The sequence below is a fragment of the Nomascus leucogenys genome, chromosome 14, assembly GCF_006542625.1.
Source record: "Nomascus leucogenys isolate Asia chromosome 14, Asia_NLE_v1, whole genome shotgun sequence".
NCBI lineage: Eukaryota > Metazoa > Chordata > Mammalia > Primates > Hylobatidae > Nomascus > Nomascus leucogenys.
In genome coordinates this window covers 43,604,476-43,628,827 of record NC_044394.1, presented here as the reverse complement: position 1 = coordinate 43,628,827, position 24,352 = coordinate 43,604,476, and the positions used below count along the sequence as shown (strand labels likewise).

General features: G+C 55.3%; 1 protein-coding gene across 1 annotated transcript; it reads left to right on the top strand.

Moving 5' to 3' along the window:
• The first annotated feature begins 499 nt into the window (after window positions 1-499).
• Window positions 500-15,164, top strand: NATD1 (N-acetyltransferase domain containing 1). The gene is made up of 3 exons (XM_030827423.1): window positions 500-797; window positions 9,815-9,933; window positions 10,617-15,164. The coding sequence occupies exons 1-3, from the start codon at window positions 692-694 to the stop codon at window positions 10,731-10,733; spliced, it is 342 nt and encodes a 113-aa protein (XP_030683283.1). The 5' UTR covers window positions 500-691; the 3' UTR covers window positions 10,734-15,164.
• Window positions 15,165-24,352: the final 9,188 nt, after the last annotated feature.

The window sequence follows — 24,352 nt, the reverse complement described above, 5'->3', positions numbered from 1 at the left end:
TGGGTGCTCACTCCTAGCACCAGTAGCCCCAGGGCTTCAGCTGCGTGAGAACTTATGCATGTCTTTCACTGCCTTAGCCTGTATTTGCTCATCTGTAAAATGGAGTCAAGCATACCTATTTCTCAGGATTCTGGTGATAAATCTCAGCGCAGTGTTTACTGAGCGCTTCCTGTGCGCCAGGGCTTTGCTATACACAGCACACAGCAAGTGCTTAATAAATGGTGGCTGCCTTGGGGACGATTAGAATGTCCATACAGGTTGTTACGTCTTTTTTAGAAGGCTCCTTGCGGGGGTCCCAAAGTTGCACGAGGGACAAACACAAGAGGGAAAAGTAGCCCGGCACGGCGGCGGCCCGTGTTGTTTTGTTTGGGGCTGCGAGAGGAACGCGGCCGGCGCGGCCCCTTTAAGAGGTGACTGGAATGTATCAAAACAAAAAGGCCGCGCGTCCACTGGCTGCGCGCCGCACGTGACCTCACAGCTGATTTCCTGGCCCCCCACCCCTCCTTTTCGTTGCTGCCGCCGCCGCCGCCGCCGCCGCCGAGTGTCAGTTTCAGCGCCGCCGCCTGCGGTCTCCGGGCCCTAACGACCCCACCGCCTGCCGCCTGCGCCCGCGCCCGAGCCCCGCCGCGCGCCTGAGCCCTCCCCGCGGGCCCCGGCCCCCGCCGGCGCCGCGCCGCAGCCCCGCGCGCAGATGGCGCACTCGGCGGCCGCCGTGCCGCTGGGCGCGCTAGAGCAGGGCTGCCCTATCCGCGTGGAGCATGACCGGCGGCGCCGCCAGTTCACTGTCCGGCTCAACGGTAACGCGGCCCCGGCCCGCCCCGACCTTTTGTCTGCGAGCGAGCGGGGCCCGCCGGGGCCGCCCCCTTGCTGGGTGCCCGTCCCTCGCGCGCCCGCGGCCCGGCCCCGGCCCGCCGCCCGGGAAGGCTGTTGCGAGCGCGCGCCGCGGGGTGGTCCCGGGCGCCCGGAGCTCCGGGCGCGGGCCGGGTGGCGCTCGGGGCCAGGTGGGGGCGCGGCCGGCTATCCGGGAAGTGGAACGGGCTGGGCGGGGGCAGACTAACCGGGAGAGCAGGGGCCAGAGCGGACAGGGGACCCTGGAAAGGCAGAGGCAGGAGCTGGGGCAGCGCGGGTCCCCAGTCTGAGCCACAGGGGACCCGCACCTGCTCAGGCCCAGTTGTTCACGGCTGTTGGGCACCCACTGAAGGCTCCTGTTTGAGATCCTGGAAAGTTGGTCAGCCGTGACCTGTCTCCTTCTGCGGGTGTTATATGGCTTCTTGCTGCCCCTGGGAATCTTAGTCTTTCTGCGCGGGGGAGGCCTGCGGACCTGGGGCTGACCGCGAAAGGGGCTTGTGGTCCCTTGGGGGGAGTGCGTGTGGGGGGGGGGATGGCTATCACTATCAAGACTTTAGTGGCTCTGGGACTGGCCATTTGCCTCACTTCTGTGTGCCTCAGTTTCTCCCTCTCTGTAATGGGAATAATACCAGTGCACACCCCATTGGCTAGTTGTAAGGATGAGAGACCGTATGTAACAAATGTAAAGGATCAGACCAGCTCATGGGGCATTAGTAAGTGCTGGTAAACGTGGCCCGATCGTGATTTGTGAAACCAGAAAGCAAGGGCAAGTTCTCCTTTAGCGTATAGAAGTTTTTGTTTTTGTTTTGTTTTTGTTTTTTGAGAAGGAGTCTCACTCTGTCGCCCAGGCTGGAGTTCCTGTGGCACAATCTAGGCTCACTGCAACCTCTGCCTCCTGGGTTCAAGTGATTCTCCTGCCTCAGCCTCCCGAGTAGCTGGGACTACAGGCACCCACCAACATGCCCAGCTAATTTTTGTGTTAGAGACAGGCTTTCACCATGTTGGCCAGGCTGGTCTTGAATTCCTGACCTCAGGTGATCCACCTGCCATGGTCTCCCAAAGTGCTGGGATTACAGGAGTGAGCCACCACGCCCTGCTAGTATAGAGAAGTTTTGATTAGCCCATCCCCCGTCAGGAGGTCCTACAGGTAGGAAATAGAACTACAAAAAGGAGGGCTATGAACTCCCTGTGGCCCACCTCCCACCAGTGGGAATGTCCAAGCTGGACCGGTCCTTAGGGGCCACTGTGCCCATTTTCAAGAAGGGAAGGTGGAGGGCCAGGAAAGGGAAAGGCTTTCGAGAGGTCAGGCTGAGAGTTGGGCAGAGCTGGGATGGCATCCTGACTGATCTGACTCCCTGAACGGTGGAGCTCCTGCGACCCACATTTGGCTTCAGCCAGGAGGGGCCTCTGGCAGATCTCCGATGGCCATTTGGAATGTGCCGAGTGTCGAGCCAGGCCTCACTACAGCTTTGTGGATGGGACTGTCACAATACCCTGACAATGTTGTGACATACCACCCCGTGTTACAGATGAGGAAACTAAGGCTAGGGACCTTAGGAAGTGATTGCCCAGCATCACCCAGAACTTCGCCATTGGCCCAACCAACCCTACACCACCAGGCAGAGGCAAGTCCTGCTACTGCTGTGGTGCCGGCAGAGCTTAGCTGGCCACGACACTTGGGGCCCTGGCGACTCTGGGAGAGAGGCCTCATAGCTTTCAAATCCTCTCTTCTGAGGTTCCAGAGCAGCCTCTGGTTCCCTTGTGGGCTCGGGAGGCCCATTATACTCAGAGACAGAAAAAAGGGGATACATTTGGGTTGTGTTTTTTTTTTTCTTTCTCTTCCAAGTGGGTACAGCCAAAGGACAGCCCTCCAGAGCTGGCCGTGGTCAGGGCTGGACATGCCCAGCCATATTTCTAAACTTACCCCCTTCTGGAATTCACTGCCCAGATAGCTGACCACAGATGTGGCTGGGCATCTCCCCAGCCAAGCCCAGGGGAGAAAGAAGAGAGAGGCCAGAGGCCCCCAAGGGAGTGGCTATGCAGCACAGGGTGGGGCTCTTCTGGGCTTCCAGGCCCCACTGGGTTTGGGTGTGTGTCTTGGGACCAGAGAGGGGTTGTCTGAGTCTAAGCCCAGGCCTCCCTGAGCTGAGGAGGACAACAGACTGTGGTATCATTCCCGACCTGTAAGGCAAGCCTGGAGGCTGGTGCTGTTGTGCCCACTGAGAGAGAGAAACACTGAGGCTGAGGGGTCAGGTAGCCCTAGGCTCCTGGTGCAGAATTGTTCCTAGGCTGTCCACATAGCAGAGCTAGGCTGATTCTCTTCCTGCGAGCTCTGGTTCTGAGTGAGGGAAAATGTTTGAGCACCTTCGTTTATTAAGCACTTACAGTGTTCTAAGAGGCCCTGGGCACCTGGAGTCACTTTATTCCATAGCCACACAGCACAGGGTGAGGGGAAACTGCATTTCCCATATACAGATGGGGAGACTGAGGCATGGGGAAGTGAAATGACTTGCCCAAAGTCTTGCACCACAGAGGTGGAAGAGCTGTGATTCACCCCGTAAGTATTTGTTGAGCGCCTACCATTGTACCAAGCACTCTTTAAGGTGTCGGGGTCTCATGGGGCTGACAGTTTAGAGAGGGAAATGGACAAGAAATAGAGTCAGTTTTATTGTATCCTGGAAAACAAGGGCTTTCATGAGAGGTGCAGGGGGCAGAGGGGAGGCTGTGTTGGGCAGGGTTGCTATTTAGAATCATGTGTCCAGGAAGGCCCCTCCCTGGAGGGTACCACTGAAGCGAAGACCTGAAGGAGGCAAGAAACAGAGCTACAACAGGGAAGAGTGTTCCAAGTGGAGGGAACAGCAAAAGCAAAGGCTCTGCAGTGCCTGTGATGCCTGGCGTGTGCAGGATGGGTCAAGAGGTCATGGGGAGCAGGTGGTGCAGGGCCTGGAAGCTGTTGTCCTATGGGCTCGGCTTTGACTTTGAGGCTCCCGAGCAGAAGACAGATGGGATGCCCTGGCTCCCTCTGGCTGCTGCTCTAAGGGGAGCAAACTGTGGGGACCAGGACAGAGCAGGGAGGTGGTTACTTTACTAGTCCAGGTATTGCAAACAGGTTTGGGAGAAACGTCTAGATCTTGGACAGATGTGAAAGGAAGCATGGCTGTGACTTGCTTGTGGGTGATGAGAGAAGGCTTGAGCTCGGGCTTGTCTGATGCCACATCCCGGTTCTGAAATGCAAGCTTGTCATCACTTTACAGATGGGGAAACCAAGGCGCACAGCCTGTAGGCAGCTAAGCCAGAATCAAGCCCCTAGCCTCCATCTGAGGACGGTTTCTGAAGGTTGGAGACAACTGGAAGAGACCCCCACCTCCTGGGAAGCCCCTTCCTTAGCCTTCCCTTTCCCTCACAGGCAGGGCTGAGTGTCCTACTTGCTGCAAGGAAAGGAACACTTGAGGGATGCAGAACCCTGGAACTTTCTGTGTCCTCCGTAACCCCCATTTTGCAGCCAGGAAGACTGAGACCCCAGAGAGTCAGCTGCTGCCCCTGGCCTCCCTCAGCACCCCTGGATGCAGTGGAGCTAAGACCACAGCCCCAGGCTTTGGGAGGTGCTCAGATCACAGCCCCAATATGAGGCCGCTGGCTGTGTTGGGCTGGGCTGGACCAGGGTCCTCTGGGGGAGGGGAGGGACCTATGGTTGAGCTTCTCCAGGCTCACAGCTCCCTCTGCCTAATCTATCAATGAACTACCAACATGTGGCACCTCCCTGATCCAGGCTCTACTTACGGAGGTGCCAGAAAAGCCGGCCAGGGTGTCTGCTTGTCCTTGTCCGGTGCCACAGCTCCGGCAGCCTGGGCTCTGCCTCCATCTGCCTCAGTCTCCTCATCCGTATATTCGAGTTTTGATCTGCCAGCTCTCCTTGCGGGGTCAGTGTGGGCCGAGTGGAGAAAGCAGAGGTCAATGCCTTCTGCAGACTCCATATCTCCCAGAGGTCCTGCCCCTGTCGCCTCTCTGCAAGCTTTGGTCTTTCTCTGTGATCGCTTCCCCTGACAATTTCCTGTCCTCCTTTGGTCCCGAGGTTGGGGAGAGGCAGAGAGAGCATGGGGGTGCAGAGGCCCAGGGACGGGTCCCCCACGAGCAGTGTAGCTTTAACTTTTCCCAAACCAGTCACATGATGCTGGTGGGGTTCTCAGGCCCAGGAGGGAGGAGGGTGGTTGTGATCATCCAGGGACAGGTGAGGCCTCTGGGGCAGAGGAGTGTCAGGACTGGCATAAGGTCACCTGGCAGAGTTGAGACTGGAACTGAGGGCCCTGCCCTGCCCTAGGCTTGCTCCTGTGGCTCCCAAGTGACAAGTACTGCCCCCCTGTGCTAGTCTGAGGTCTGGAGCTCTCAAGGCAGCTCTTAGAGCCTCGCCCAGATAAGGGCCTGGGCCAGGCCCAGAGGCTGTGCCTGTGTCACTGTGAGCCAAGACAGCAGGATCCACAGTGCCCAGAAGTGAAAGCGTGGCTGACAGTGCTGCCCTGGTGTCCTGCTGTCCCATCATGGGGGCTGCAGTCGGTCAGGGGAGGCTTCTGGGCACATGACCTTTGGGCTCACCTGGAATGAGAAGGAAGGGTCCCTGGAGGCCCTGGGCAGAAAGATGGCAGGCAGGGGAGCAGCCACCAAGGCAGGGAGGCCAGAGAGGCAGCTGGACCCAGGCATGTTTAGAAAGCCGTGTCCACCGTCCTGCCGAGGGTCGGGTCAGATGAGAAAAGGCGAGGAGGAGCCAAGGACCTTGGTCAAGCTTTGGGGACTTGGGCATTTTCCTGGGATGTCCAGGCAGGTTTGGGGCAGGACAAGGAGTTGAGCGTGAGGACCAGTATTGCATTTGTGGCCTGTGTCGTGGGTGTAACACTTGTGACTGGGTGGCCTTTGAAGGCCCTCCAAGGTGGGGTTCAGGTCCTGGCCAGATGCTCCGAGGTTGCTGCCCAGGAGCCTGGCTCCTCGCCGGCCCAGTGCCATGTGGTCTGGCCCATGTAGGGTGTCCATTTAAACTCGGTCTTTTCCTCACATGCAGCCCCACCACCACCGTGGCCACCCCAGATGCCCTCTGTTCCCCTTTCAGCCTGAAGACCCTCCTTTGACTCAGCCCTATCCCCAGTCAACTCCACACACCTCCGTGACTCTCATTCCAAGTGAGCCCAAACGTCACCTGCCCAGAGGCCTCCCCTGACCGCCCGCAGCCCCCATGATGGGACAGCAGGACACCAGAGCAGCACCGTCAGCCACACTTTCACTTCTGGGCACCGTGGATCCTGTTGTCTCAGCTCACAGTGACACAGGCACAGCCTCTGGGCCTGATCCAGGCCCCAGGCCCTTATCTGGGCGAGGCTCTAAGAGCTGCCTTGAGAGCTCCAGACCTCAGACTAGCACAGGGGATTCAGGACTTGTCACTTGGGAGCCACAGGAGCAAGCCTAGGGCAGGGCAGGACCCTCAGTTCCAGTCTCAACTCTGCCAGGTGATCTTACACCAGTCCCGACACCTCTCTGCCCCAGAGACCTGACCTGTCCCGGGATGATCACCACCATCTTCCTCCCTCCTGGGCCTCGGTTTGCCCATCTGTACACGGGGCTGTGAGAATCCTACCTGTTTAGTGGGATGGTTGTGAGGATCAGAGAGCAGAGCACGAGCCTGCCCCGTGCTGGGGCTGCACATGCTTGGGCCACCACTGCTCCTGTCCTGCTCCCAGGAGGGAGCCACAGCCTGAGGTGCAGGCCCGGCTGTGGGAAGACCAGCATGCTGGTCCAGCCAGTTGTCCACAGGTCTGCCACGGGGCCCTAGTGTGTGTCTGGCAGAGACAGAACAGCAGTTGTTTTAGTTGGACAAATATTTCTTGGGTGTCTACCCTGAGCTGGGTGCCTGGAATATGGTAGTGGCCGAGCTGTGCGATCACTGAGGGCCAATGGGAGGCAGAGAAGTTGTGAGGACTCCCAGGGTCAGGTCCATCCATGGCCCAGGTGGCTACTCCAGAAACACTGACGTAGGGCGTGCACAGAGGAGCAGTAATGAGCTTGCCACGCTTCTTGTATCCACCTTCCTGCTCTGCAGAGACTGCTGGAGCAAAAGCTTGTGGTCTTTTTGGTGGCTTGCAGGGCCCTGTGTGGTCTGGCCTTAGGATCTCTGACTTGGCTTCCCAACCCTCACTCCCGGCTTGTTTGGGCCCAGCCACTCTGGCCTCCTTGCTCTTCCTTCAACCTCCTACTCCAGGGCCTTTGCACATGCTGTTCTCGCCAGTGGACGGCTCATACCCCATGTGTCCTTTGGGGTCCCTGCAGCCCTGCCCCTCCCCACCCCTCCTCTGCTGTGTAGTGATCCTTGGCACCTGTCAGCTTATCACCTGTGTGCCCTCTGTGATGTATGTATTTATTTAAAGACAGGGTCTCACTGTCACCCAGGCTGGAATGCAGTGATACGATCATATCTCACTGCAGCCCCGAACTCCTGGGCTCAAGTGATTCTCCCGCCTCAGCCTCCCAAATAGCCGGGACCATAGGTGTGTACCACCATGCTCAGCTTTTTTTTTTTTTTTTTGAGGTGGAGTTTTGCCCTTGTTGCCCAGCCTGGAGTGCAATGGTGTGGTCTTAGCTCACTGCAACCTCTGCCTCCCAGGTTCAAGTGATTCTCCTGCCTCAGCCTCCCAAGTAGCTGGGATTACAAGCACCCACTACCATGCCTGGCTAATTTTTGTATCTTTAGTAGAGATGGGGTTTCACCATGTTGGCCAGGCTGGTCTCGATCTCCTGACCTCAGGTGATCCATCCGCCTCGGCTTCCCAAAGTGCTGGGATTATAGGAGTGGGTCACCGTGCCTGGCCAACTTTATTTTTATTTTTGTAGCGACTGGGTCATCATGTTGCCCAGGTTGGTCTCAAGCTCCTGGGCTCAAGCGATCCTCCTACCTCTGCCTCCTAAAGTGCTGGGATTACAGACATGAGCCACCATGCCCAGCCCCTGTATTATTTATAATGATATTACTTATTGTATGTCTTCATCAGTAGGTAAGATCTCCATGAGGAAGAGTTTCATCAGTTTTGTTCGCTGCTGCCTGCCCTGCAGCCCAAACCCTACTGGAACACAGCAGGCCCTCAATGAGCCTGGGGTAATTAAACGGCCAGGCTAGGTAGGTAGCTCCCTTGGTGACCGGGTCAGTCCCAGAATAGCCTCCGATCTCTGCTCTCCTGTCCTGTGAGTTGAATTAACCCCAGCAGGTGGGGAGCCAAGAACTACATCCTTGCTGTGCACCCAGGACAGGCGGCAGTGGCCACAGCTGGGCATTGGCCAGGGTGGCAGGCACAGTCCACAGAAGGACAGTCAGGCGCACAAGGAGGAGGCAGCAGGGCCCGTGGCGGGAGTGGGGCTGGGGAACCCTCAGCTGGGCCTGGCAGGAACGGAGAAGGGGCATCAGGCAGAGGGAAGTGCCTAGGCGATGGCGGGTGCAGGAAGTAGCAGGTGTGTCGGCGGAGCAGAAAGAATGGCTGCGGCTCAGGACCTGCAGGCCTGGGCTCCAGCGTCATCTTGGCCTGCTGTGTGACTTGGATCCCTGGATCTCAGTAGTTCCTCATCTGGAAATGGGGAGATGAATTGTAGCCACTTTCCTGAGGCTTTGGGGAGAATCACAGGAGAGACCAAGGGCCAGAAGGCCTCCTTGCTGCCATTGGCCCCAGTTCCAGTGGCCCTGGACTAGTGGTTGGACCTCTTGGCCTGTCAGCCTTCCCCTCGTGTCGCCCAGCACAGGCTTTAACGGCAGATTCTCTGGGGCTTTGAAGTTAAAACACGTGAAGCACAGCTGATTTTAAAGAGTGAATCACATCTGTCCCTTTGCTGAGGGCCTTCTAGTGGCGCCCAGCTCAGAAGGCTTAGGAGGCTCTGCAGGACCTGCCCTATCGCCTCCCTGCCCCCATCTCTGCCCTTCCCCTCACCCACCCCACTCCAGCTGCCCCTCATTCAGGCCTATTCCTGCCTCAGAGCCTTTGCACTGGCTGTTCTCTGCCTAGAACACCATTCGCTCAGAATGGCTGGTGCCCTCTCCTTCCTGTCTTCACCTGCCCCCATTCCCTGGCATCCTACACATCACTTGCTTTTCATATTTATTCTTTCTCCCCTTCCGGTTTCATGGAGGTAGGACTCCTTGTCTAGGTTGTTTGTTGCTATACTCCCAGCATCTGAAACAGTACCTGGGGCTCAGGAAACATTTGGTGGATGGGTAAGTGGATGGGTGGGTTGATGGATGGGTAGGTGGACAGACAAACAGATGAGACACTAAAAACTGTGATTAGGAAGAACTTCAGTTAATTGTTTGCCCAGCAGGAGTTTGGGGTGGACTGGTGAGCTCCAGGCCTGGCAGGCCTGGTAGAGTGTGAAAACCCGTTTGTTCCTGCCTCCTGTGTCCAGTGTCAGTTTCTCATGAACTCTGCCACAGGCCTCTGATCTTTCCTGCTGCATCTCTGTCAGGGTCCAGCATGTGGTCCTGATGTGTGGCACAGCGCCGCCTCTCTAATCTCTGCATGCTCTGCTTTAGTTGCAGATTTGCTGAGCCCTGTTCTGTGTCCAGTGCTGGGTCCTGGGACTCGCAGATCCAGAGATGTGGTGGGGTGGGGATGCAGAGAGCAGGGCTACAGAAAGGGGTGGCAGGGCCCTGGGATGCTGCTAGGACTGACGCAGTAGCAAAGGTTCATGTGGGGCTCAAGTGTTCTCGGTATGGCTGTAAGCATGTCACAGAGGTTACCTCATTTAATCCTCCAAACCACCCTATGAAGGACATTTTATTGTATCCCCACTTTATGGATGAGGAGACTGAGGCACTGAGAGGCTATTCAGGATTCAGCTGTAGCAGCTGAATGGCTCCAAATGCCTGTCCCTCCACCCCAGCCTCGGTGCCTGAGTCCGCTGGGATGAGAGTCAGCATAGGCTTACCTGTCTCCACAACCCCCAGGATGTCATGACCGGGCCGTCCTGCTCTATGAGTACGTGGGCAAGCGGATCGTGGACCTGCAGCACACCGAGGTCCCAGATGCCTACCGTGGGCGTGGCATCGCCAAGCACCTTGCCAAGGTAAGGCAGGCAGGTGGCAGGGCCAGGTGGGGACAGGGACATGGGGGCTGCCACCCTCCCTCCAAGGAGACGGTGGCCCTGGTGGCCAGTTCAGCCTGCTTCTTGGCCCTGGGTCCTTTCTGGGCCGGTAGCAGCTTTTCTGGGCCCAGGCTCCTGTTCTGCAAGACCCTGTCGTGGCTGAGCCTCCAAGATCTTCACACACCTCCTGTGTGGCAGGTGCTTCACGGGAGCCCCATTCCTGCCCCCAACCCCTTCATCCTCAGGGCATCCCAAACCCCAGGCTGCCTGGATAGCAGGTTTGGGCTTAATGAAGGGAGTTACAGCCAGAGCAAAGAAGAGAGAATGACCATCAGTCCCCTGAGGGCTGCTGCTGGGACTTAGCTGGGCTGTCTGCTGGCTTCCCCTCCTCCACCCCCACCCTGCCAGCAGAATTGAAGGGCAAACTTTGCCCTCCATGCTGCCTGGGGCAAGGGGGCTTGTAGGGGAGAGGTGATGTGTTTTTCCCTTGTGTACCGGACCAGTCTGTGGGGATCATCCCAGGTGACACTGAAACTCAAGGGAGTTACTGACCTGGGCAAAGTGGAAGGGTGGCCAGGGAGCCAGGCCTGGGGAGGGAGCAGACAATGCCACCTTCTGGTGCCAGCTGTAGGCCCTGACCACTCTCCTCTCTGCCCGGCTCCCAGGCTGCCCTGGACTTCGTGGTGGAGGAGGACCTGAAGGCCCATCTCACCTGCTGGTACATCCAGAAGTACGTCAAGGAGAACCCCCTGCCGCAGTACCTGGAGCGCCTGCAGCCATAACCCTGGCCTGCAGGTGGGAGCGCTCCCTGCCGGACTCTTTCACGTGGCCTTTGCCCGGCCCCACGTGCTCTCAGGAACCTGGTCCCACTGGGAACAGACTCAGAGTTATTTTTGTAAGGACACTCATCGAATGATGGGCGGTGACCTGGTAACCGAGGCGGCAAGGAGGCCAGGTAGTCCCGGCAGCTCCCACTCTGCAGAGACCAGCGGCTTCCTGGGAGGCCTGTGGGTCGCACGTAGGGGCTAGAGCCAGCCTGCATCCCACCCGCCGGGCTCCACTCGGAGATCAGCAGGAGGGCCAATGCGGAACCCCTGCTGCCACCTCTCCTGGGCCTGTGTCCTTTCTGGAAATTAGGAAGGTGTGCTCCAGAGCCAAGAGGAGCAATAAGAAACCTCGTGTGCCAGCTTCTGAGGGTGGCAGTGCCAGACCCCACCTGCCACCGGCGCTGCCCCTTTCTCAGAACCCCATGCCCAGTGCCGGCAGGGCCCTGGAAAGGGTCAGCTCTCCCTGACAGAGACCAGCAGAGTGAAGGAGTGAGCACCGGCCAGGCTCAACTGCACGTGCGGTTCACACGTGAACACACAGGATGCGGTCTACAGGCAGGCTGGTGGTGGGTGCCGGGGGTGTTTTCCTCTCCTTAGTACCCCCATCTTTATTTTGGCCTCTCATGTAGGTTCTGCAGGAAACCAGGGCCCCATCCCCATGGGCTGCTATCCCCTATACCCCTGTCTGCTGGGAGGAGCTCCAAGGGGGCCTGAGCAGCTGCAGGCCCGCCCCTTGCTGGCCTTGGCCACCTGCCTGAGCCTTCTCCAAGGAGATGCCTTGGAGCTGGGGTGGGAGCAAGGCTATTCTCCAAAAACCGCCCTCAGCATCCAAGAGGAAGAAACATCAGCCACAGGGGTTTCTGTGCTGCTGCCAGACATCAGTGTCCTCTTTTGTGGCTGCCTACAGCCAGATACACTTTGCTGCCCATCTGGCCCTGGGCTTCTCCCCAACCCAGCCTTCCTGGGTGCAGCCTGGGAGACACACCAGCACGCTTTGGTGGGACCAGATTTTCCGGGGCATGCTGGCTTCCCCTGGGGCTGGCTCAGGTCCTGCCCTCTTGTGTCAGCGCTAACGGGTCAGATTCGTCCCTGCTCTTCTGTAGAGCTGGAGGGTGACCTGGAGCCAGGGGCCCTTTAGGGCTGAGACATTTGTTAGTCAACACCACATCCCTTGGGAGTGATGCATCCCTGCCAGGCTTCGGGGGGAGTCAGGCTGGGCTCTGGGCAGTACAGGGAGAGGGTGACCAGGACCCCCATGCCTTCTTCCCCCGGTGCAGGGGCAGTGGTTGCCATGCTGACTCCTCCCTTTGACTCGATGCACAGGCGCTGGCTGGCCTGTGGTTGCATTTTCCACTCACCTCCTTGCTATCCCCAGTCTTGGCACTGAGACCCCCCGCATTCCTTCTCCAGCCACAGCAGCCCAGGGGCCTTCCTGCCTGGACGCAGGACCACAGAGACCTGCATGTGCAGGGAGGCCTGGCAGCCTGCTGATGGGGGTTCCCGAGCCCTGGAGTCTCCTCAAAACCCCTGCGGTGGGTCACAGCATGGACCAGCAGGGGTCACCATCCTGAGTACCCCCCACATCCCTGGCCCTTGCCCTGTGGCAGATGCTCCTGCCCTGGCCTCCGGGAAGTCAGCTCTTTTGCAAAGGGCTTGTGTGAGAGGTCGGAGAAGGCCCTGGGCTTCCAGGGAGACGCAGCTGGCAGGAGGTGGGCTGAGCTGCTCCGGGTCCCCTCCAGGGCTAGGGGTGGCCTATTGCTGGCAGAATTTAAGGAAAGAGCAGATTGTAGGCACAGAGGATGGGTAGCCAGGCCTGGGCCTTCCCCTTACTGTCCCGGGGCAGCAGGGCTAGGGGCCTCCTTTCCCCTCCCTAAGGTCACCCCCTTCCCATCCACACGTCTCTCCCCAAGTTCAAGCACATAGTCCATCATGAGCACCCGGGAGCTCAGTGAGCTGGGGCCATGTCCCTGTGGCCTCCAGCCCATCCGCAGGAGGGTCCCTTGCAGTGGCAGCACAAGGAGCCCCCCACAGGAAAGCCCCTGAGGGCCAGCATGGACCTTGAGAGCCAGGAGGGAATGGGCCTGGCCCCACCCTGTTCCCACTCCCACCTAAGATTCCTACTCCTGTGTTCTAGCAGGTGACTCTCGATCTGGCCAGCCCACAACAAATACTTGAACTAGGCAGCATGGGGTGGTGGAGGCCTGCAGAGGCCCTGGGCCCAGGAACTGAGACTAGGGCTTTCTCAGGAGGCCTGGTCCAAGCTCCCGCAGGTATGACCTGGCCTCCTCACCTTGGGCTGCCTTAAAGTACTGCTAACCCACACCAGGGGGCTAGGCAGGGCTTCGAGGGGCCTGGCCCAAGGTCTCCAGCACAGCAATAACGTCTCCCAAGGTTGGGTTGCCACAGACACTATGCCCTGGAACCCCCAGCCCATCCCGTCTGGTGCTACCCCGTCTGCCTGGCAGCCCAGTCTCACCCCTCCTGTCGGGTCACGTGGGAGTCCTTGGCGAGGATGCCGCCACATGGGGCTGGTTTATGCACCTGGGTGAGAGCCTGAGTGGGGCAGGGGATGTTCAGGGGCCTGCAGGTCTCCCACAGAGCTGCTTTCCTGCCCGCCTCACCCTGAGGGTTTCTATTTCTTGCCCGGTCAAAATAGGCAGTGACTCGTGCCTTCCCTCCTCAGGGCCCGCGGCAGGGTGTGGACCCAGCTGGCCCCTGGACTGCCCCCTTCCTCATTCTCCAGGCTCATCAACAGGTCTCAGAGGAACGTTTCCATAAAAGGTGTGGCCTGGCATTCAGTGCTGTCTGCACTCTGTCGCTTCCCCCACAGCAACCTGCCGGTCAGCCTTAACTGGTGTGGAGGTCGAGGTGGGGAGGGGGAGGTGGGCTTCTCTCTCTGGTGTCTGGCCTCTTTTTCACTCAGCCCTCAGCACAGCCTTCAGTGGGGAGAGCGAGACCCTGTGTGTCACTGGGGCTTGGCTGAGGTCTCCATGCAGGATAACAGTGACTTCAGGAACCCAGACCCCAGTCTGGGTGGCTCTGCCTTCCTGGTTGGCCCAGCCCCCACACCACAGTTCCCTGCCACCTCCAGGCACAAAAGCCCCCGAGGCCACAGCCCAGCTATGAAGCAGAGTGGCTTTGTGCAGTCTCCTAGGAAGGGGCAGTGATGCCATACAGGAGATCCACTGTGCCGTAAGAAGTCGCTCGCTTTACGATTTCTGGTCCAATGCAGGGAGGTGAGGTCCAACCTCATGATAACACATGCCTATCAAGGAAAGCTGTGGCAGATGCTTCCAAAACAAGTGAAAATCTTGCACCAGGCCCAGGGCCATGTCTCATTCCGCCCCAGCTACTGAGGGAGGGAACAGACTGCTGGAGGACAATTTCTCCTAGTTCCCACTCAGGGTTATATGGCTACTCAGAATGAAGGATAAATTGCGAGGCCTGTTACAATTTTTTTCTTTTTTTTGAGATGGGAGTCTCGCTCTATCACCCAGGCTGGAGTGCAGTGGTGCGATCTCAGCTCACTGCAACCTCCACTTCCCGAGTTCAAGCAATTCTCCTGCCTCAGCTTCCTGAGTAGCTGTAATTACAGGCGCCCGCCACCATGCCTGCCTAATTTTTGTATTTTTAGTAGAGACGGGGTTTCACCGTGTTGGCCAGGCTGGTCTCGAACTCCTGACCTCAAATGATCCACCCACCTCGGCCTCCCAAAATGTTGGGATTACAGGCGTGAGCCACCTCACCTGGCCCCGTTGCAATCGTATTCCACTTCGTCTTCACAGCAGTCCCGGGACACGCCCATTATTAGGCCTATTTGATAGATGATACTGAGGCTCAGAGTCGGGGGTCACAAGCCAAAGCCCACACTGCTCAAAGGGCTCAGGACCCAGCCCAGCTTCCGTCCTTTTGGTGGCATCAAGCTTGTGTGATATGAGGTCTTATGTCTGCTTGTGACAGATGGCTTTGAAAGCAATAAACAGATACAGCTTCCCACTCAGCTGCAAGGCTGCGGTGGGTCCTGCCTCGAGCCATAAGGTGAGCAGCTAATCAGTGCCGGGCCGGTGTGGAGAAGGCTGAATTGCCTGTGAAGCTGGGGTTGCAGGCAGGAATATTCATGGAGCCCCTGACCATATACTCACACTGCTCTTCCTCAGTTCAGGGTTCTTGGATTTGCTCAAGTTCACCCAAATATCCCTTAATGATTCTCAGGGTCCCACTCCTTCCAGATCCAATGCCCTAAATTTTACATAAGAGTTCCGGCAAGGCTGTGAATTCAACTTGTGTTGTAACTGCAACTTGCAGGATCAAATTTAGGGTTATGTTTTCAGTTGTGTCAGTCTTACGGCTACAAGATATTAAAGAGATTCTTTTCTGGTTGTCAAAGATGCTCTCTGGTTTTCTGTCCATGTTTTGAGCTGGGTTTATCACTTCTGACTCCAGTGTAGTCAGAAGCCACCAGTCTCTCCAGCTGTCTCCATGACATGATGAAGGGCTGCAGCCATTTGGTCTCTCAAGCTTTGCCTTCAAGAGACACTTCACCCCAGGTGCTTAAAATAGGTGATATTGTGAGGACTAGTTTTGCCACTGAATGCTGTGACTTTCCAGGGTACCACATCCCCTCTGACAGTGAGGTCATTACTGCGTTCCAGCCCAATCCAGGCAGATAACCAATCCCCGATTTCCAGCATTAAGGCTCTATTTCTAGGAAGTCATTCCTGCTACCAAGGACATTATCAGTCAGTGAAGAGTCAGGAAAATGGAAATTGCCCAGGCACTTCAGAGTGGATTTAATGCAGGGGACCGGTTATGAAAACTGTTGGAAGGATGAGAGGAGCGAGAGTGAAGAGGTGAGATTGCCCAAATATTGGTAAGTGCAGGAAGCTGCTTTTACATGGAGGCTGGAGGAACAGGTGTCACCCAGAAGTGTCTGGGGATCACAGGGCTTGCTAGGGTGCTCCTGGTAGAAACTTGCTGGCTGAACAAGACCCAGGTGTTCATGCCAGCTGTTGCCACCACTAAAAATAACCCCAGATCCAGGAACTTTACTGCCTTCTGATGGATCAGTGCTTCCTACCAGCAGAAACAAATTGGAAGCCCACTGGTAAGGGCTCTAGCAAATATAGTTTGCAGGCTTCCAGCCTCTCTGTGATCAGAGGAGGGAAAGGCTGGCAACCAACAGACAATCAGGGCAAGGAGAAATATTCTTGCCTGCAGGGGGTGTGGCATATGACATAAATGCCAGTCCATTGATACCAAGGCTGAGGCAAAGCATCTAGAGGATGATAGGCCCCAGAACCAGGCAGACCAAGAATGGATGGATAGTGGGTAGATGACTGGCTGATAGATGGAGGGGTAGATGAGTGGGTGGATGGGTAAGTGGGTGGATGGATGTGTGGATGGGTGAGAGAATGGTTATTAGCAATACCAGCTCATCTGCCATCACTAATACCAGCACATCATGCACTGGAGTGCTAAAAGTAAAAGGTCCCCTTGGGAAGAGCTTGTCTGAGGGTCGAGGGAGACACTTGCAGGCCATTAAACATGGAGTCAGGTGGGAGATCTGGTTGGGTGAGATTCTATCATTTTCTGAATTAGGGAGAGGGTGGAACCCAGAAGTTGAAAGAGGGGGCCCCTTGAGCGGTTTGTTCCTGAAAATTGTCCTGATTCAGGAGGAAACTTGATGATGGGGTCATACATTGGGTGTGGAAAGACACTGAGACTGCAGGAATAAGCCTCTGCATGGCCATTCTGGAATCCAGGAAAGGAGAGCCAGGGCATACAAATGTATTGGTGTTTCACCTGCCAACTAAGACAAAAAGTTCAACTAGGTGCCCTGGACTAGGTCATCTCAATTAAACTTCCCAACAAGCCATGAGGAGAGAACCTACATCCTGTTCAAGTGGAGCACTGCCCTTTGGAGATACAATGTCATCCACACCGTGCTCAGTGAGGGTGACCTAGGCAGATGGGGCTGTATCTTCACAAGACCCGAGTTCAGGGGAGGGGGATGAGAAAGTACACACGTAGCAAGAAACTCTGTGACCAGACTATTGGTGCACACACAGGCGACACACCCAGCCCCAATGCAGAGAACCTGCAAGGCTCTCTTGAAGAAGGAGATGTGGGCTGAGGCCTGAAAGATGAGGGAGCTTTGCAAGGGGCACAGCCTGCAGGCCCCACAGGATCCAGGCCTCATGGTCTCTGACCTCATCTCCCACTACTCTTCCCCTTTCTCACTCCACCCCAGCCATATGGGCCTCCTACTGGTCCTCATATCTGCAAAGCTGCTCCCACCTCAGAGGCTATGCCCTCTGCCCAGGGCACTCTTCCCCTAGATATGCTCATGGCTCCCTCCCCCACCTCCTTCAGGTCCGTGCCCAGTGATCACCCTCTGGATGAGGCTTTCCTTCCCAGTTCTCCCCTGCCCAACATTTAAATTGCCTCCTCCTCCACTTCTGATCCCCTTACCCTGCCCTATTTTTTCCAGCCATTGATTTCTTCTTACACAATGTATAATTTATTTATTTTATCTGGTTTATTATTCATTGTCTCTCCCAGCTAGAATACAAACTGCATGAGGGCAGGAGTTTGTTTGTTTTGTTCATTGCAGAATCCCAGCATCTGGATCAGTGCCTGGCACACATTTAGTGTTCAAAACATTTGTTGGATGGGTGGGTGGGTGAATTAGTGGATGGGTGTGTGGATGGGTGGGTGGATGGATGGATGGGTGGGTAAATGGATGAATGAATAGATGAGTGGGTGGGTGAATTGGTGGATAGGTGGGTGGATGGTGGATGGATGGGTGGGTGGGTGAATGGCTGGGTGGATGACTGGGTGGATGGGTGGGTGGGTGGGTGGATAGATGGATGGGTAGATGAGTGAGTGTATGGATTAAAGGGTGGATGGGTGAGTGGGTAGATGATTGGGTAGATAGATGGATGGGTAGATGAGTGGGTGGATGGGTGAGTGGGTGGATGGATGGGTGGATAGGTGAGTGGGCGATGAGTGGGTGGATGGATGGGTGTGGGTGGATGAGTGGGTGGATGGATGAGTGGATGGATGGATTGGTGGATAGATGAGTGGGTGATGGATGGGTGGATGGATGGATGGACTGGTGGATGAGTGGGTGGATGGAGGAGTGGGTGGATGAGTGAGTGGATGGATGAGTGAGTGGATGGATGGATGGGTAGATGGATAGATGGACTGGTGGATGGATGAGTAGGTGGATGGATGGATGGATGGATGGGCAGATGAGTGGGTGAATCAGTGGATGGGTGTGGGTGGATGGATGGCTGGGTGGATGAGTGGGTGGATGGATGAATGAGTGGATGTGTGGGTGGATGGGTGAGTGGGTGGATGAGTGAATGAGTGGATGGATGGGTAGGTGGGTGAGTGGGTGGATGGATGGATGGGTAGATGAGTGGGTGGATGGGTGGGGCATGGATGGATGGATGAGTGTGGGTGGATGAATGGCTGGGTGGATGAGTGGGTGGATGGATGGATGAGCGGATGAGTGGGTGGATAGATGGTTGGGTGGATGGATGGATGGGTAGATGAGTGGGTGGATGGGTGGGTGAATGGATGGCTGGGTGGATGGCTGGATGAGTAGGTGGGTGGATGGTTTGGTGGATGAGTGGATGGATGGATGGCTGGGTGAATGGCTAGAACAGTGAGGGGGAGAGGGCTCCAGGTGGGCTAACCAGAATGAGCAAAGACCTAGAGATGAGAGAGTCATGCCATCCTTGAGGAATCGAATGAAGATGAGTGAGGCTGGCAGGGGGAAGGTCAAGGGATGAGACTGGAGAGGTGGGATGGCTGGATGATGGAGAGCCCTGAAGTGTGGCAGAGATTCTTAGCAGTTCAATGGGTTTTCACTCATAGGCACACACCTGCACCTTCTGCCACCCACAGAGCAGGTGGGGCCTGAGGTCTGCATTCTGCAAGGAGCATGGATATGGGCTGTCTCCAGGCTTTCTCTTTCCCACTCCACTGCTGAATACCATTGGTTACTAGGCCTTGGGAAGGGTGAATCTACTAACTGTAAAGAACACAGGTTTCCAAATCACTGCATTCAGCTCTTCAGGAGAAAAGCCACATGCCACTAACGAGCTGTCACTCTGGCTTTTTATGTGAGAAACACATCTCTGTGGTGTTTTAATCATTCTGCATTTTGGGGTCTATTTGTTACAGCAGATAGTGTGCACTAATGAATACATCAAAATAGAGTGCTGCCATAACTTGAAACCTAAAATACGTACCATTGGCTTAGTGTCCAGGCAGCAGGGAACATGGAAATAGATGTTGCAGAATGGAAAGTGGGAGACTCATGTCATGCAGAGGTGAAATGTTTGTTAGAGCTGTAGCCTACAATAGCTTGAAGGGCAGACTGGGAGAAGTAAGCCTGTAGCTCCAGAGGAAGGTGGCTGAGTGAGCTGCAATAAAAATGTATGTTGGGCTGGCGCAGTGGCTCACGCCTGTAATCCCAACACTTTGGGAGGCCGAGGAAGGCAGATGACGAGGTCAAGAGATCGAGACCATCCTGGCCAACATGGTGAAACCCCGTCTCTAATAAAAATACAAAAATTAGCTGGGCATGGTGGCACATGCCTGTAGTCCCAGCTACTCGGGAGGCTGAGGCAGGAGAATCGCTTGAAACCGGGAGGCGGAGGTTGCAGTGGGCAAAGATCGCACCACTGCACTCCAGCCTGAAGACAGAGCGAGATTCCGTCTCAAAAAAAAAAAAAAAAAAAAAAAGTATGTTAGTCATTCCTTTGGTGTACAGTAAGGTATTGTGAGACAGAGACGCACTCAAGCAGATATAAACAGTGTGGAAACAGAAGAAAGGGAAATATGAAGAGTTTGAGGCCTTGTAGTGTTGGAAAAGTGAACTGCGAATGGATCTCAAATAGCAGGAAATAAAAATCAAAAGGTTTTAAGTAGCAAAGGCTCATTAAAACTCTCAGGTCTAAAGACAAAGGCCTTAATCCTGCAGCAACGATCAAATGAAGTGGGTGGTCTTGCCCCACTAACTGTTGAGATGTTCTCAAGGTCAGTGTCAGTAAATAGAGAGACAGAGGCAGCATAGACAGACATGGGAATGAGGAAGCAAAGAAATAAAGCTGCTGGGGCCGGGCGCGGTGGCTCACGCTTGTAATCCCAGCACTTTGGGAGGCCGAGGCGGGCGGATCATGAGGTCAGGAGATCGAGACCACGGTGAAACCCCATCTCTACTAAAAATACAAAAAAATTAGCCGGGCGTGGTGGCGGGCGCCTGTAGTCCCAGCTACTCGGAGAGGCTGAGGCAGGAGAATGGCGTGAACCCGGGAGGCAGAGCTTGCAGTGAGCTGAGATTGCGCCACTGCACTCCAGCCTGGGTGACAGAGCGAGACTCCGTCTCAAAAAAAAAAAAAAAAAAAAAAAGACACAAATAAAGCTGCTGGAAGATGATAGTAGAAAAGTACCTTGGGTGTGGTCACATGGAACTTATTGGAAAGAAAACTCCCTAAAATCTGGAGGGAATTGTATTGCCAAAGACACCAAAAGCCTGTCATTGTAGAATAAGCCTTGGGCCTCTACCCTTGTACAGGCAGGAAAAGAGCTGCAAAAACCATGTAGTCCCCACCTCAGATGTCGCCACGGAGAAAACTGGATGAGGAGGGGCCTCCCAGAAAGCAGAGATGGGAAATCCCTCCACGAGTAGGACAGGGGCTTCACAACACCGCCAGTCAGATTCTGCAATTGTGGGGTGGGGGCTGCTGTGTGTCCCTGTTCCCCCTTCCCTAATGAGAGCTTTAATTGCCCCCAGCCAGTTCAGAGGGAGCAGGAACTGGATTTTACTTGGAGATCACGGGATGGTGCTAGCGGAGAGCATGGCATGTTCCAGGAGGTGCAGGGCCACAGGCAGAGACAGATGGGGTTTGGGGTCATCCCTCTGGGGGAGGGTGTGATAGAAGAAAGAGCACACTGCTATCTCATTGCCAGAAAGACAGACTGTTGCTGAGACTGATAGTGAATCATTAAAAATCCATTTTCTGACCTCCCTGGATACACAGACTATTTCATAGTCTCCCCCTGCAGTCAATTGTGAGCAGAGGTGGACTGAGGCTTCTAAGAGTGGGAGGGCCCCTCCCTGACCTCTGCTTCCCTTTAACTGGCCGGATACAGAAGGGGAACAAGACAGTTGGAGCCTGGGTCCCTGAATCACCGTGTGGAGGAAAGCTATCCACTGGCAAGAGACACCTACTTCACACCACAGTGAGGAAGAACCAGACTGAACTGCATCTCAACTATGAAGCATTTCTCAGCCCATTTGTTCCAACAGCTGACAACGCCCTGACAAACACACAGGCCATGGCCAGGGATCTAGACTTGACGCTGAGGCTCCACTAGAAGATTCTAAGCAGAGAAGCAGTATGGTTAAATGTATTGTTTTAAAAGAATTACTGTGGCTGGGCCAGGCACAGTGCCTCTCGCCTGTAATGCCAACACTTTGGGAGGCTGAGGTGGGAGGATTACTTGAGCCCAGGAATTGGAGACCAGCCTGGGTGACACAGTAAACCTCTATCTGAAAAAAGAGAGAAGAAAAAATATATAACTGTGGCTGGGATGTGGAGAAAGGATGGGAGGGATGAAGGCTAGAGGTAGGAAGGCAGATGAGGAGGCCATGGCAGATGCTAGGTGAGAGATGATGACATTCTGTACTACAATTGGGGGAGTAAGGAGAGAGAAAATGGGTAGGTTTGAGAGCTGACAAGTGGCAGGGTCAGGACTAGAACCTGGGTCTGCCTGGGCAGAAGGGGGTGTGTTGAGGTGTGTGTGGTGTATCATATGCATGGCCCCCAGACTCCATCTCTGCTGTGGCCGAATCAGGCCAGAGTCCATCACTCCTCACTTGACCTTTTGGCCTGACTGCTGCCTTGCCCCCTGTGGGCTCCATGCAGCAGCCAGAAAGAGCTTTCTAAAACCTCAATCACATCATGTCTCTCTCCTGCTCAAAAGTCCCCAATGCCCTCTTATTTACTGCATGAGGGATAAAACCCAAGGGCCCCAATGCTGCCTCTGCTTACCCATGTCCCTCCACTTCATCACACTTCAGCTGCACTGACTTTATGTTCGTCAACTCTTTCAAGCTTATTCCTGCCTCAGGGCCTTTGGACATGTGTTCCCTCTACCTGAAATGTTATTCTTCTACATATTCTCCTAGCTTGATCTTCCTTGTCATTTAGGTCTGTTTTAGTTTAACACATGTTTAGCTGCTAGAAAAACCTAACTCACAGGGCATTTCATTTATCTCATGTATCATGAAGCCTGGAGGATGAAGGTCCAGAGTCTGTGCAGTGGTGCAATGATGTCATCAAAGGCCTAGGCTCTTCTCAACCTCCCTCTGCAGCATCCTTGCTATGTTGTTTTTTGTCCTCATGCTTCTTGCCTCATGGTCACAAAATGGCTGCTATGCCTCCAGGCATCACACCCATATTCCAGACACTGCCTTCCCTGACCTCCCCATCTAACGCTGGCTCCCTAGGCACTCTATCCTATTACCCCATCTTATTCTGATCCCATATCACTACTTGGAAGTTTCCTACTTGTTTCCTTGCTTGCTGACGATCTCCTGTCACTTCAGTAAAAGCCCCACTAGGGCAAGGGGTTTGATTTCCATCTTATTTTCCATCTTATTCATTGCCAAATTGCCAGATTGCCAAATTGCCAAAGCAATTTCATTTCCATCTTGTTTACTGCCAAAACCCAGCCCTGGCACAGTATCTGGCACACGGGAAATGCTCAATAAATATTTGTAGACTGCATGAATAATAAAGTCCCCCAGCTGGCTTGGTGCCAGAGGCAGGACTCAAACCTGGGCCTTCCACCTTACAGGTCTGGGAATTTCCTGGTGTATCCTGGTGCCTCCTTGCCACTCTCTGTGAGGAATCCAGGCGGTCCTGAGCAGCAGCCAAACCCTCGGCAGTCTCCAGCCGCATGAACAAGGAGCCCAGTGGAGAGAGGCCCAGTGGAGAGAGGGAGAATCCCACCACCAGGCTTTAGGGAGCGCTCCCTGCTCACAGGTGAGCATTTCCTCAGAGGCACGCCGGCTGGCAGGCCTTCCTAGAGCAAAGCCCCGAGTTCAACGGCAGCCTTCACCTGCTGGGAAACAGCGTCCCTCTTCAAAGATCTTCCAGTCACCTGTGTAGGTGAAGTAGGGCTCAGCTCCAGGCCAGCACGCCCCTAACCCCAATAAATGCAGAGCCCAGGTGCCGAGATGTAGGGGGGCAGCCAAGTCTATCTAGAACTTTATAATCTGTTTTGGCTTTGGTCTTCATTGTATTTACTTTTGCAGTTACCTGCACATGATATAGGTGTTCCATTTAGGTGGCTGCATAGAGCTTCGTTTTTTAAATAAAATATTTATTTTTTGAGATGGAGTTTCACTCTGTCTCCCAGGCTGGAGTACGGTGGTACAATCACAGCTCACTGCAGCCTCAACCTCCAGGGCTCAAGCAATCCTCCTGCCTCAGCCTCCTGAGTAGCTGGGATTACAGGCGTGCACCACCGCTCCCAGCTAATTTTTTGATATTCTGTAGAGACAGCGTCTCCCTATGGTGCCTGGGATTGTCTTGAACTCCTGGGCTCAAGCAATCCACCTGCCTCGGCCTCCCCAAGTGCTGGGATTACAGGTGTGAGCCACCACGCCCGGCCAGTTTCCCTTTTAAATAATATGTTTTCAGTGTTCAAAGAATGAACCCACTTAAGAACAATATTGAGTGGATGAAGGGTCCAGCGTGACGGCAGGGCTCATTTCTAAGCAGAGAGAGAAGGCACAGAAGCAGGGGCGGCTATTCAGGGCCACTGCAAGCTCATGATGTCACTGGGGCCAGAGCCCAGACCACTTACTCCTCGTCCAGTGCTTGTCAGCCCTAAGATCAGAGATGCCTGGGCCAGTCTTGGGCCAGATGACCCATGCAGCTGACCACTATCATACCATCCATGGCAACGTGCTCCATGTGGACAGGCTGCCTTCCAGAAATGGCCTGTCCTGCTGAGGTCGTGTTAGTTTCCAAGGGCAGGGAGGATGGTGGTGCTGCAACAAGCTTCCACGCCTGCCCCACTGGGTGCCCTGGCGCAAGCATACAAGTGACAAGTGGCAGCACTCATAGCCCTGGAAACAAAACCCTCTGTGCTTTCCACAGGAGCTCCACCTGCACTGGAGAGTAAGGATAGCCAGGCCCCACAGCTGCACGGCCAGGAGGGAACCAGGCACTGCTCACAAAATGCCTGCATTTCCATATGAGCATTGCTTTTAGAATTTACTGCACAAGGCCCGACGTGGTGGCTCATGCCTGTAATCCCAGCACTTTGGGAGGCCAAGGCGGGCAGATGACGAGGTCAAGAGAACGAGACTATCCTGGCTAACACAGTGAAACCCCATCTCTATTAAAAAATACAAAAAGTTAGTCGGGCGTGGTGGTGGGAGCCTGCAGTCCCAGCTACTCGGGAGGCTGAGGCAGGAGAATGGCGTGAACCCAGGAGGCGGAGCTTGCAGTGAGCCGAGATTGTGCCACTGCACTCCAGCCTGG